Raw genomic sequence first — 14,517 nt, forward strand, 5'->3', positions numbered from 1 at the left:
AAAAACTGTTAGCATTACATATTAGCATGGCTGGTTAGCATTCCATTCATTACAGCCGCTCAGCGCTAACTGCCATTTATCTCCTCCCCAAGGAACTTATGGAACCGTGTTCAAGGCCAAAAACAGAGAAACCCACGAAATCGTGGCTCTGAAAAGGGTCCGATTAGACGACGACGACGAGGTACAGTGTGCATTAATATGAGACAAGGCGCTCAGGCTAATGCTAACAGGCTGTGTGTGTGTGTGTGTGTGTGTGTGTGTGTGTGTGTCTGTCTGTCTGTCTGTCTGTCTGTCTCACAATCACACACACCTTTCAGGGGGTTCCGAGTTCCGCCCTGCGAGAAATCTGCCTCCTGAAGGAGCTCAAACACAAAAACATCGTCAGGTACTGTGTCTACGCTGTCTATAAGTGTCGAGTGGCACTGATCTCCGGCGGTCAGGCATTTAAAAGCCACACCCTTCGCTTCTCCCTCCAGGCTCCACGATGTCCTGCACAGTGACAAGAAGCTCACCCTGGTGTTTGAGTACTGTGATCAGGTGAGCCGACCCGCGCCGCCAGCCGCCTTCGGACCCATAGTTTCGGGGAGCGGCCAGGCGATAAACTGGATGTTTGTGACACTTGTAGGATTTGAAGAAGTATTTCGACAGCTGCAACGGCGACCTGGATCCCGAAACGGTGAAGGTGAGACGGTCGGCCGCGCCCGGATTCGGCGTGTCTCGGACGTCCGGGCGGCTTTTGCGTCTCTTTATGTGGTGGTGGTTGTTGTTTTTTATAACACTGTCCCCCCCCTCCAGTCCTTCATGTACCAGCTGCTGAAGGGCCTGGCGTTCTGCCACAGTCGAAACGTCCTCCACAGGGACCTGAAGCCTCAGAACCTCCTCATCAACAGGGTGAGCGTCTCTCTCTTTTTTGGACTTTGGGACGTTTCGACCCCCGCGCCGCGTCGCTTCCTGTTCCTGGCAAATCATTGAGCGGCGGGACGAGCGCGGGTGGGGGTTGAGTTCAGCGCGGCTTCCACCTCAAAGTGCCTGTGGAAGGCGGTCGTCACGGTCAAAACGTTTGGGAATGGGATCGTTGCAGCGACGCAAATGCCGTTGAAATAATTAGCCGACAGTGAGGCGGCGGTCGTTTTGGCTCTTTTCATGCACGACGACGTACGGGGAGGGAGTTTAAAACCAGGGTGATTCTGTTTGACTCCAGCGACACTTTGCCGATTCTTGCAAAGCCAAGAATTTCTATTCAGTTTTACGTCTTCACAAAAAAAAAAAACAACCCCTTAAAATCCTGTCCGGCAATTATTTGAAGTCTTAAAATCCATTCAAGACTGATCATTTGTAAAACAGGCAGGTGTACGGCAGTGGTGTGAATGCGTAACGGAGAGGGAGCGATCGCCGCACGTCTGCGCGTCGCCGTTTCTCAAAAAAAATTAAATAGATAAATAAAAACTGTTTTTATTTTCGTATTTTTGATGCATTTCTTTTCCTCCGTTTCCTGATTGCGAGGAAAAAAAAAAAAAAAAAAAAAAAAGCCCCGTGCGTCCCCCACGTCGGGCTTGACAGGCAGAGCCGTCGCTACCACGAGATGTTAATCTGCCCGAGAAACAAAGAAAAAGACGGAATAATTAAAAAAGGGGTCGGGTGGTTACCGGTTTTCAAGGCACCGAACCCGGCAGAACTGTCCGATGAACCCTTTACTGATCCCCGTTTCTCCAGAACGGAGAGCTGAAGTTGGCCGACTTCGGGTTGGCCCGAGCGTTCGGGATCCCGGTGAGGTGTTACTCGGCTGAGGTGGGTGTGAAATGTTAAAACTGACCGTGACACGTAACAGGGACACGCCGTGTCCAGTGGAGGTTCCTCACATCTGCCCTCACACGGTGCGCAGGTGGTGACGCTGTGGTACCGGCCTCCAGACGTGCTCTTCGGTGCAAAGCTCTATTCTACCTCAATCGACATGTGGTCCGCTGGATGCATATTTGCAGGTTTGTCTACGGCCGCTCCGAAAGCTACGGTTTTGGGAGATCAGTTATTCCAGTCCCGCCTAGCGACCAAACGGGCTGCTCAGTGAGAAGAGTCGTGCTTTCCGACTCTTTGTTTGTTTGTTTGATTCAGTCGCTGTAACGTCTGTGGGAGCGACTTCCCGAACCGTAAACGAGCCAGAAGAGTCGATTTGGCTCTGACTGGAATTCTCGCATAGATAATTTTGATCCGTCAAAAGTGATTTGTTTCGGTGCGATGCAAAGTGTAAATCAATCAAATTCGAGAGGAGTCACGGCGAACACCTACAGAACACCTTTACCTGTCCTGTGTATTTGCATCCGTGTTGGTGTTCACACAGGTAAACACGCAGGTAAACCTGTGAATTCTGTCGCCGTGGCTCCCGAGCGCTTTAAAATATCTTTTGGCCTCATCCAACTCGTTTGCTCGTCTCCACTCCCCGTCATTGAATTTCATCAGAATGATTGTTTTTTTTTTTTTTTTTTTTTTTTTTTTTTTTATGGAAGTGCAGGTAGAATATCTGGGTCCCCTGGGGACGTGAGAATCATCCTCTTCCTCCTCCTCCTCCTCTCTCCGTCCAGAACTCGCCAACGCCGGACGGCCGCTGTTCCCCGGGAACGACGTGGACGACCAGCTGAAGAGAATCTTCAGATATCCTGCCGACACGTGCAAACAGTGACACGCGAGCTGCGGCGTCCGCTCTGCCCTTTTGTTTGAAATGGAATTGAATGGTAATCACAGAATGTAGTTGGGTGAGAGAACGTTCTGAGGCGCCAACGAGCGCCTCCAGGGTTTTTTTTTTTTTTTTTGTTTTTCTTTAACCCCCGGCGACACATTGTTGGGGACGCCGACGGAGGAGCAGTGGCAGACCATGACAAAGCTCCCAGATTACAAGGTAAACAGCAGCGTCGGCACCATCGTTCACACCCGTTAAAAAAAAAATAATAATAAAAAAAAAAAAGGTGCGTTTGTCGTCAGTGAGCCGCTCCTCTCTGCTTCCAGCCGTACCCCATGTACCCGGCCACCACCTCGTTGGTGAACGTCGTTCCCAAACTAAGTAGCACGGGAAGAGATCTACTGCAGGTAACCAATCGGAGCCCTTGTTTCATAAATTCGACTTCAGCGTAGCTGAATTGTTTTGCGTTTTGTTTTTAGCAAGAAGCAGCAACTATTTCACGCTTAACTCGTAAAATAACACGGCGGATGCGCTTCATCCGTGCCCCGCCCCCTTTTTTTTAAAATTTTATTTTTTTTCTCTTCTTTGCCCTAGAACCTGCTGAAATGCAACCCCGTCCAGAGGATCTCTGCGGAGGAGGCGCTGCAGCACCCCTACTTCGCCGACTTCTGTCTCCCGTAGAGGACGGCTCGGCCCCGCTCCTCCGCCCCGGCCGCCCGCCCCCACACTCCGTTCTCCTCGCTCAGTCTCCAGGGCTCTCCTGCGTTCCATTCTCTCTCTCTCTCTCTCTCTCTCTCTCTCTCTCTCTCTCTCTCTCTCTCTCTCTCTCTCTCTCTCTCTCTCTCTCTCTCTCTCTCTCTCTCTCTCTCTCTCTCTCTCTCTCTCTCTCTCTCTCTCTCTCTCTCGTGCCTCCAGAGTCACGCGGCCTGCGTGTGGGGGTTTAGCCCCCGCCCCGGTCGGGTCCGCGCGTCTTCTTCAGTTTTTGGGTCGATAGCAATAACGTGGGGAGCGTCGTTTAGGTTTGTTCGCGTGGAAAGAACGAACTGTGTCGAGGTAGGTTGAGCACCAAAGCCCCTCTCTGCTCCACACGTAGACGTTCACCGGGAGGAAGCTCTGCCAGAACACTCGAGATGTTTAATGTTGATCTGAAGTCTGATTAAAATAGCCCGAATGTCTTTGGAATCCATAACAATTAGACTTTTAAATGCGGTTTAAAAAATGAATAAATATAAGCTGTTAAACTAATTGAAATAAGTGTTTTCTCAGTTCGTACGGCCACACCATTTAAAAGACGACTTTGTTTGCCAAACTATATTTTAAATCGTACGACTGTATGCAAGAACTGAAAAACATATATACATTATATGGATACCTGGAGCATCATTTTATGCAAAGTAGTCACTTAACTCAAAGCTTTAGACTTCTTTTCCTCCCCTTCTGTCAATGAGTTCCAAGCAGATAAGATGGAAAGAGTGTTTTCCCCATCCAGACTTATTTCTGCTTCTCCGCGCACGGCCGGCTCTTTTGCACAACTTTTAAGAACAGATTGTACGTCAGTGCGAGAGGCGTACATAAATGCAGTTGCTTTCGACTTTTCCCACGCTTGTACTTAGGTCATTAAGTTCACAATCTGCGCCTCACGTATTTAAAAAAAACAACCGCTGAGACCAGAGTTATCAAAGAATGGACCAACATGTAAATCTGATCCACAACGGACCATTGGTGAGTCACCGCTGTTGTCGTCACCCAAACTGACTTTGAGCTTCTGTAAAAATGCACATCTGCTTTTGTAATAGTTCTGAAAGACTGAGAAGTCGTCGTATATCTGATGCGTATGATCTGAATGAAGTTATTGTTTCACCGCTGGCTCTGGTTCATTAGTTTAGTTTCCTTAGTCAGTATTACTACTTGTCCCATACACGCCTACTTGTTTTCAAATAGGTCTCTTTAAAAGAAAAAAAAAAAAAAAAAAAAGGAAAATATTTTATTTTCATTTTGCTGATGTAAGACATGGTAATGGAATGCATGTATTTATTAATAATTGAATGTCTGCTTACTTTTGCATAGGTATTTTTTTTAATACAACATTTTTTTATTATTTGGTGCTGAAGCTTTTACTTAAAATAATGAGATACAACACCTGCATTCATGGCTTTTATACGGCTGTTTTTAGTATTCATGATGACATGATGAGTTAGGTGTGACAGTGTGTGAGTTAAGTTGGGATTTTTATCCAAAACGCATTTTCTTCTTTTGCATTTTCTGAAATCCTAGTGATGCCCACGTGTCAGTACTGATGTCCCTGCTGTAGAGTTTGCCTTCCAGAGCATCCGTTTAGTTTGGAACGAGTGAAGTTTGCACCTTCTCCTTTCTTTGGTTTCATCCGTAGAACTTAGGGTCACATATACACGGCAACCTCTGTCAGTGGGCTTGTGCAGTTTTCAACCACTACCATTCAATATTTAATAAAGCGGAAACAAAGCCACTGATTTTTCTTCTCAAGTTATTTTAATACTTTTTTCCTCAGATATTGTGTGTACACAAATACAATCAAATTTTATATATATCGATATCTATCTGTATATATCTATATAGATATATACATATATATACAGACATATATACATATATTGTGGTGTGAAAAAGTGTTTGCCCCCTTCCTGATTTCTTATTTTTCTGCATGTTTGTCACACTTAAATGTTTCAGATCATCAAACAAAGATAACACAAGTAAACACAAAATGCAGTTTTTAAATGAAGGTGTTTATTATTGAGGGGGGAAAAAATCCAAACCTACATGGTCCTGTGTGATTGTGCCCCCCCCCTCCCTTGTTTAAACATAAATGAACTGTGGTTTATCACATCTTTGGAACGCTGAGTTCAATTTCTCTAGCCACACCCAGGTCTGATTACTGCCACCGAGTCCACACCTTCTCAACAAGAAATCACTTAAATAGGCCCTGCCTGACAAAGTGAAGTAGACCAAAAGATCCTCAAAAGCGAGACATCATGCTGCGATCCAAAGAAATTCAGGAACAAATGAGAAACAAAGTAATTGAGATCTATCAGTCTGTGAAAAGGTTATAAAGCCATTTCTGGAGCTTTGGGCGTCCAGTGAACCGCAGTGCCCTTTATCCACAAATGGCGAAAACATGGAAGAGTGGTGAACCTTCCCAGGAGTGGCCGGCCGACCAAAGTTACCTCAAGAGCGCGGCGACGACTCATCCAAGCGGTCACAAAAGACCCCACAACAACATCCAAAGAACTGCAGGCGTCAGTTAAGGTCAGTGTTCACGACTCCACCATAAGAAAGAGACTGGGCAAAAATGGCCTGCATGGCAGAGTTCCAAGAGCAAAACCACTGCTGAGCAAAAAGAACATAAAGTCTCGTCTCAATTTTGCCAGAAAACATCTTGATGATACCCAAGACTTTTGGGAAAGTACTCTGTGGATTGACGAGACAAAAGTTGAACTTTTTGGAAGGTGTGTGTCCCATTACATCTGGCGTAAAAGTAACAGCATTTCAGAAAAAGAACATCATACCAACAATAAAATATGGTGGTGGTGGTAAGGTGATGATAAGGCAAGGCTGGTGGTGAGGCTGTTTTGCAGCTTCATGACCTGGAAGAGTTGCTGCGGTAAATGGAACCATGAATTCTGCTGTCTACCAAAAAAATCCTGAAGGAGACTGTGCGGCCATCTGTTTGTGACCTCAAGCTGAAGCGCACTTGGGTTCTGCAGCAGGGCAATGATCCAAAACACACCAGCAAGTCCACCTCTGAATGGCTTAAGGAAAAACAAAATGAAGACTTTGGAGTGGCCTAGTCAAAGACCTGACCTGAATCCGATTGAGATGCTGTGGCATGACCTTAAAAAGGCGGTTCACGGACAAACCCTCCAATGTGGCTGAATTACAATTCTGCAAAGATGAGTGGGCCAAAATTCCTCCACAGCGCTGTAAAAGACTCATTGCCAGTTATCGCAAACGCTTGATTGCAGTTGTTGCTGCTAAGGGTGGCCCAACCAGTTATCAGGTTTGGGGGCAATCCCTTTTTCACACAGGACCATGTAGGTTTGGATTTCTTTCCCCTCAATAAACACCTTCATTTAAAAACTGCATTTTGTGTTGTCTTTGTTTAATCTGAAATATTTAAGTGTGACAAACATGCAGAAGAAATCAGGAAGGAGGGCAAACACTTTTTCACACTGTATGTGTATATATGCATACACACACACACACAAGCAAGCTGTGATGCACTGTGTTTTCTGACTCCTTTCTATCATAGCAGCATTAACTTTTTCAGCAGTTTGTGCTACAGTAGCTCTTCTGTGGGATTGGACCCGATGGACTAGACTTCACTCCCCACGCGCATCACCGAGCCTTGGGCGCCCTTGACCCTGTTGCGGTTCACCCGTTGTCCTTCCTTGGACCACTTTTGGTTGATAACCACTGCGTACAGGGAACACCCCACAAGACCTGTCGTTTTGGAGATGCTCCGACCCAGTCGTCTAGCCGTCACAATGTGGTCCTTGTCAAAGTCGCTCAGATCCTTACGCTTGCCCATTTTTCCCGCTTCCAACACATCAACTTCAAGAACTGACTGTTCACTTGCTGCCTAATACATCCCACCCCTTGACAGGTGCCACTGGAACAGGATTATCAGTGTTATTCAGTGTGTGTTACAGTTCATAACTGGCTTGTGAAAACACACACTACACATAATTATGAGAGAATTGGCTATTTAATGTCCAGTTCAGAGTTATAATCACAAATCTACATTATACTGTCGTGTACATACAGTATGCCGAGCCAGATGAACCAAGCCGATGTCTGTGTTTGTGCATGCAATATCTTCAGAAAAAAACCCAACAGATCAAAACGGGTGACTTGTAAGAACCACACCAGTTTGAGGATTTTCATTCCCAATCAAAATGTCAGACATTTCCATCCTTTACCACCTGCCCCGTTATACTTCAGTTATGTACCATTGCACAACCCCAAGCGTTGTCTATGGAGGATTCTTTTTTTTTTTTTTTTTTTGGTCGGAATATGTCGCAACCACAGGGACATGAGCATCAACACTGAGTTTCATCTGGCTCCGAATGAACATTTCGAGGTGTCACATGACTGATAATACATTAGTCAAGAGATATTAGTAATACACAATGGTCATGCAAGTAAGAAAATGGTCGGTGTGCCATATTATGTTATCAAGCTCTGATAAATAAATAATTCAACTCTTTTGGTTGACAGGAGTATATAAAATTCTGTCATCTACTGGGCCACGGCTGCGATGAAATATTGAATTCTACCTAGGTAATAAGCACAGTTCCACCCCAACACGTTGCTAGCTCAGATATATGTTTAGACGGTCGTAAGGCAGTAGGAGGAGGGGTTCACACCCGCGGGCGGAAACCGTTCATCCTACTCAAGAGTTAATTGTACGTCAAATGGGCAGACCGGCTTCGTGAACATCTGGTTTTATGAAACAAGGACACGAGAGACAACCAAAAACTGGGAAATGCAGCAGAATATGAACAGCATTATAATCAAACGTAAAAATTTGGGCAGTGCCTCCATGTTTTTTTTTTTTTTACCAGTTAAAAAAATAAAAATATATATACTGTATATGTATATATATATATATACTGTATATATATGTATCTACTAGAACACCATACATCAAATTAGAACCAGCAGCTGTCTTGTGTTGTACTCATCACAGCTGCCGGACAAATCATGGAATGAAATTTAATTTGGGGAATCGCCCAAAATCAAATTACCATAGGTTCCGAGTGAGTTCGCTTTGACGGCATTAGCTAAACCAATGGATTTTATTGCTCACAACACAACCACGATTATTATTATCATTATTATTATCATATATTTTTCCTCTTTAAAACAACCCTGAATAATAAAAACACCTTTATCGTCGGTTTTGGGGGTTAAGTCTCTGGGGATCGGGCTCCTCTTGAAGAAATGTTCTTGTTCCTGATAAACACGGAGCCTAAGTGTAGTCGTGGACATTGGGAGTGATGGCTGATCTCCAAGGGTTTGTGCTTCATGTCAACAGTGCGCACGCAAACACACACACACACACACACACGCACGCGCACACGCACACGCACACACACACGCACACACACACACACACACACACACAGAGTTATAAAGCTACAGTGTTACTACTAACACCACCTGTGGGACTGGCATTGGACTGAAAAAAGCTGCACAATAAAAACAAACATCGGCCTCTTCTCTAATTAATCATCACAGTTTAAGATTCGTATTCGTGACTTGACCAGGATATAGGAAGAATAGGTTGTGTACGTTGAGGAAAGATGGGTTAAATATATTTATTATACTTGATTTGTACATCAACAGTTATTTGTGTCCCGTAACATGTACTGAAATAGCAACAGGATACAATAATAATACAATGGATTTTTTTTTCATTATAAATCATCTAGTGATGTGTGTGGAAAGGGGCCGGGGGCGTTTGGAGGTGATTTCACGAATTCCTATTGGACCGTCGGTCGCCGTCAGTCACTAGAAACTGGAAGACACTTACGGTCCACTGGGATAGAAGCACATTCATGGAGACTAGTTTTAAGGTTCGAGTGTCACTGGTTTATACAATGGTATATACAGACCACCAGCGTCCAGGTAACAGCCTTCTGGTGCCAGAACAAGAGTAAAACAAAGACCAAACGAAGGAAAACAACATCGGCGCTCGAGAATTTCTTGCGGCATTTCGTAGGGTATATACAAATTCAAATCAAGACAAGGAATGTTGCCTACAAACTACTCTTTTGTTTCCCTTTTCACTCCACTAATGTTCCGTAGAGAATAGATTACTATCACCGGGGGGTGTTGCGGCGGTTTGTATCTTTCACTGGAGAGACAAAACGGTGAAGAGAGCAAATTAAAGTCTGTTTTCCGTTGCATGAGTTTGATCCTTTAAACCAGATTAAAAAGAACCGCCGCGCACAGCAGATTAAACGCTTCTCTCTTTGTGTGTGTGTGTGTGTGTGTGTGTGTGTGTGTGTGTGTGTGTGTGTGTGTGTGTGTGAGACTACATCTAATGTAGCAACACTATTCCAAAACTGGAAAAAAAGAAAAAAAAAGACGATTTAAAAAATTTCATGTAAAGATATTTAAACATACAATCAACTTTGTTTTTTTTCAGACTATTTGTGAATGAAAAAAATTTCAAAAAAAAAAAAAGCCTCAAACACACATATCGAATAAAAAAACAAAATAAGTTAATATCGCTTATACAAAGAAAAGTAACCTCCGTTTCTACTGTTGGAGACGTCGCAGTGTCTGGGTGTGTACATTCTGTTTCCATGAGACCGGAAGGCAGCGATTTCAACAGTGTTGCGATGTCAACAAACATTCAACCAGTTAAAGAGCGGACGGACGTCAGAAAATGTTTCCTTCTTTAAGCGATGATTGAAATGAAACGGTTTCACTCTCACAGAAAAAAGTAGAACAGTCCAATGCTACACCTACCAAACCACTTCTATTCATTTAATTATTAGACCCCCCCCCCAAAAAAAAAAATAGAAACAGTATTACAACAATATGTCAATTATATCACTGATCCCTTCGGCACACACAGCACGGCTGATTAAAAAAAATATTTATTAGAAAAAATAAAATAAAAAAAATAAAATAAAAACTATGGTCATTGGATCAAAATTGATAAAAAATATAATAAAATAAAAAAAAGCTGTGGATTTGGGGGAAAAAAAGAAATTCTAACTAAAGGAATAATAAATAATTCAAATTAAAAGTCGACGCCTCTGCGAAGGAGTTAAACCTGAGTTCTGTTTTGGAAGTGTGTGTTCTGTTTATTTATATATATATTTTTAAAAATCTGATGATAGTATTCTATTTCTATTCAGGCATTGATAAAGTCTACTGATACCTTTTGAGCGTACAACAACATTTTTAGTTTTTGTTTTCTGTAAATTACATCAATTATTTCACAGTTTGCTGTCGATCCTGGATTGTCCCACCCGGTTGCCCCTGTCCCCGGCTTTTTTTTTTTTTATTTATTTTTTTTTTATCTTATATTTTAATATATTTTGTCAACAACATTGTCAACAAGCGAATTCCTCAAAGTTTCCTAGAGTCGGGTGACGAGGTAACATGTTCGGCGTGAATCCGAGACTGTCCGAGTGACTCCGGAGGGTGTCACAGGTGCTCTGGAAAGAAAGACAAGGAGGGAAGGAGGGAGAGAAGGAGGGAAGAGAGGAGGGAGGGAAGAGCAGTTGATCCATATCAAGGGGGAAAAAGGGGGAAAAATGATCAAGAAATGGACCACGGAGCACCAGGTAAAATGAGATGGGAGAAGAATTGGATTGATTGGGGGAAGAAAAAAAAAAAAAAAAAAAAAAAAGATGCAGGATGGAATAAAGGCAAAATAATGACAATAATGATAAAAATGATGGGTATATTAGATGTATTAGACACAAGGCCACACATCATTGTGGCAGACAATGAAAAACGGAAATATATGCAATACCAATTTGCAGATGATGAAATAATGATTTTGATGCAATTTGTGGTTTGTTTTTAAGGGTGTCAACATGAGAGATGTTTTGTTTTTGCAGTCGGTGGAAAGTAAATGCAATGGAAGGAAAAAGGCAAAAATATAGATGGATGGATAGAAGGAGGGAGAAAGAGGAGAAAACACATTTAGTCCTTTGTGTCCTTATTATTTGAGTAATGACCGTGTAGCAATGGACGCTGAATCACTGTCTTTGTCTGTTTCGTTCTTTCTGGGCAAAAGCCCGGAAAGGAAGCTGCGGCGCGGAGGAAAGTGCTGCAATCACAGGTCGTCGCAAAGAACCTCCTCTACCTTTCCCGCAAAGCCGTGTTATGGGTCCCAAACAGACCCGCAACACATCTCGGGTTGCGGCGAATAAATATATTTGTTTTCATGGGAGCGCTGCTCTTAAACCCTACGGGGGGGGGGAGAAAGCATTAGTGTGAAAACGAAAAAGGATATCAGCTTCAAATCCCTAATCCCACTGGAGGATCTGACCAACGCTTTTTCAATATCCAAACACCAAAGCAAGCCAAACTATCCCTGGTCCTGAGGCCGTGAGGTCTCAAAGCTCACTACGTTCGGTTCAGGTTGAAGTCATCATAAAAAAATTAAAAACAAAAGGAAAATGCATAGAGGGTGTTGGACCACAGAGGACAGTTATGCATGGGATGGTCTCCAGAATGTTTGATGGCCTCCAGTGGATCTAAGAGAGCGGGACAGTGAGGGAGGGGAGCGTCTATTAGCGATGGGGTTTGCTACCTGGGGGCATGATTAGGCGTGACACCAGGGCTGCTTGGGTTCTCTGGAAACTCCTGGAATAGACATGGTGAAAAGAAAGATGGGTGAGGGTGGCGGCTGGAATGAAAATAAAACACAATGCAATGCTACGAGTTCAGGGGAAAACTGCCAGTGCCTTCAAGTTTGTTTCTTTTAATCCCCCCACAGTGGCATCTTAGGACGGACGGATTGAATGTCGAATGTGGGATGCTCCATTGTGATTGGTCAACAGCAAAAATCAGCAGTTAGTTATTTCTGAATAAGGTCCGCTGTCTGCTACTCATGACCGTCACCATGGGCAACCACTTCTCCGCCGGGATTCACCTCCCTCGTGTGACTCAGCCTCCACAAGCTGATGCTCACGCTCGCTAGTGACGACATCTTGTGTTGTTACATAGAAACTACAATTTCACATTAATAACAGTAAATAGGTTTGTCATGTGCAGGGCAAGTTGGCTAGAATGTTGGACTATTTTTCTGAGCGGAAGCTCGTAAACCAGACACTTGTTACAAAAGTCATTTCAAATCACTATTCTGTCCTAATGGATTATTTTATTTGGTAAATAGCCGTGTAATAAGCGCGATAATGTGCAGCCAGCTGGTCATTACTGCAAAAGAACCCCCTTCAGAGTGATACAAGATCCAGCTGCTTCATATCGGGGTCCATATCACCCTTGGGTTATTTCTTAAAAATGTAAAATATTATATAAAAGTATATATTGAAAATATAAATCACCCTCAGGGGTTATTTTAAGATAATGACCGACTGGCCGTACACTATCACTTACTTCGTTTTTGTGTTGAATTGAAGCTAAAAATCAAAATCACAAATTCCAATAAAAGAAGTTGAAGAAAACGAATGTCAAACTGTTTGATAATGATACTCGTATATTATTATATTCTCTTCACACATATGATGATCTCCAGTTGGCTCGCTTAAGTGGAGATGTGAAGGGATCAGTCGGGAAAATAATTCTTCGATATCAGAATAAAGGAAGTGGACATGGATGGTACGTAGGAGGCATGCGACTATATGACATGGATGGAGAAGAATACACACAAACCAGATACTGTATGTTCAGTATGTCCTAAAATATTAAAATCTTGAGGGGCGAATTCACAAAGAATGGACTGTGGCCTCTAACAGCACCATTGAGGGCGGGTTTTACCTTGTTTTTTAAGGTTTATGTGCAATAACTAAAAAACATTTAAGTAGAATAATTATAATAAAACATATAATAGAATATAAAATAAAACATACTCTACCCACACAGTGAATTTATTGCATAGTAAAATCTGCATATATTTATAATTTTACTTAAGAAATTCTAGTTCTCACTGAATCTTAATATTACAATGTAGAAATGATGACAGTTGATTTAATATAGTTTGCTCTCCCACAAAGTTCCAGCAGGCCGCAGCCCGCGGAGCTGTCCATGGTACTATGAGGTTCGATGCCAATTTTGACCACTTTATCGCTATTTCCCAGACCTTTAAGTCGTTTTTTTTCGATATATTTTGAGTTTAATAGGAATTATAGAACCGCCTTGTCAACATTTGTAACGCCTTTTTTGCACAATAAGTCTTTCAAAATCTGGTTTTGAAAACCACCACGGACTGCTGCCCGTTTTGCTGCCTACGTATGCCGTCACAGAAATAATAATTATAAATATAGCTGCAGGCAGCAATACACGGGGTCCACTTTATTTGTGTTGGGTGTGTTTTACAGTTCCCTGGGTTCTCTGAAAAGCAGCATGATTTTCCAAGTTTACTTGACTGTGATGACAATGACGGGTGGCCGTTTGGTTGTCGGGGCACGTAATTTATTTGTTGAGTTTTTTACTTGTAGTACATTTTCAGTATGTTATGTTTCCATGAAATACAAAAAAACTTGTGGTATTTCTGGGCGTAATAACCATTGCTCTCCGACGCTTCGCTGGATCTTGAACGCATCACTCTGTCGCCCATTTCAGTGTTTGAGGGACGCACTAACACATTTTTAAGGATTAGTTATTATTCTTTTTTTTTCCAATAATCTGGCAAAGTCTTGTGGACCAGGGATTAAAAATAGCAATTGAACAGATCTACTGACATCTACCAGGTAAGAAGCTATACAAATACACACGTAAATCGATAGTTTGGTAACGTCGAAACACTACAGAGTGACAGGTCCACGGTGCACACTGGACATGGCCTGACTGGACATTCTAAATTGGGATCTGTACATTTATAGTAAATAATGCGATGAGGTCATAAAGCTTCTTACTGTAAATCTCATCTCGTTCATTTTAGAGCAAGACGTGTGACGTGTCAGTTAACCAAGACTAACTGAATATTTCGGGTCAAAGTTGTTCGGTTTATCACCAATATGTGCTCCATATGTGGATTGATTTGGATTAAATTTAAACCGCGAGATCCTTGTGACATAGCGGATTAAACAACACCTCACCTAGAAACACCGTGTTCGTAGTTTATACCGATGTATGTGTTCCAGATAGTTTCAGCCGGG

General features: G+C 42.8%; 2 protein-coding genes across 2 annotated transcripts in view; one reads left to right on the forward strand and one right to left on the reverse strand.

Annotated features, from left to right (window-relative positions):
* The window catches only part of cdk5 (cyclin dependent kinase 5), a 3,886-nt gene extending 348 nt beyond the window's left edge, over positions 1 to 3,538 (forward strand). Inside the window, exons 2-12 of the mRNA XM_080011075.1 lie at positions 93 to 181; positions 318 to 385; positions 477 to 537; positions 626 to 682; positions 796 to 891; positions 1,714 to 1,788; positions 1,883 to 1,979; positions 2,577 to 2,646; positions 2,830 to 2,890; positions 2,998 to 3,078; positions 3,266 to 3,538. Coding sequence (XP_079867201.1) covers positions 93 to 181; positions 318 to 385; positions 477 to 537; positions 626 to 682; positions 796 to 891; positions 1,714 to 1,788; positions 1,883 to 1,979; positions 2,577 to 2,646; positions 2,830 to 2,890; positions 2,998 to 3,078; positions 3,266 to 3,352 — 842 coding nt within the window. The 3' untranslated portion in view covers positions 3,353 to 3,538. The remainder of the gene's footprint in view (positions 1 to 92; positions 182 to 317; positions 386 to 476; positions 538 to 625; positions 683 to 795; positions 892 to 1,713; positions 1,789 to 1,882; positions 1,980 to 2,576; positions 2,647 to 2,829; positions 2,891 to 2,997; positions 3,079 to 3,265) is intronic.
* Positions 3,539 to 10,805: 7,267 nt separating this feature from the next.
* The window catches only part of asic1c (acid-sensing (proton-gated) ion channel 1c), a gene marked incomplete at both ends in the record, with an annotated part of 80,966 nt that continues 77,254 nt past the window's right edge, over positions 10,806 to 14,517 (reverse strand). The window contains 2 exons of the mRNA XM_080010866.1: positions 10,806 to 10,884; positions 11,991 to 12,043. Coding sequence (XP_079866992.1) covers positions 10,806 to 10,884; positions 11,991 to 12,043 — 132 coding nt within the window. The remainder of the gene's footprint in view (positions 10,885 to 11,990; positions 12,044 to 14,517) is intronic.

Source organism: Zeus faber, assembly GCF_960531495.2.
Source record: "Zeus faber genome assembly, chromosome: 12".
Lineage (NCBI taxonomy): Eukaryota > Metazoa > Chordata > Actinopteri > Zeiformes > Zeidae > Zeus > Zeus faber.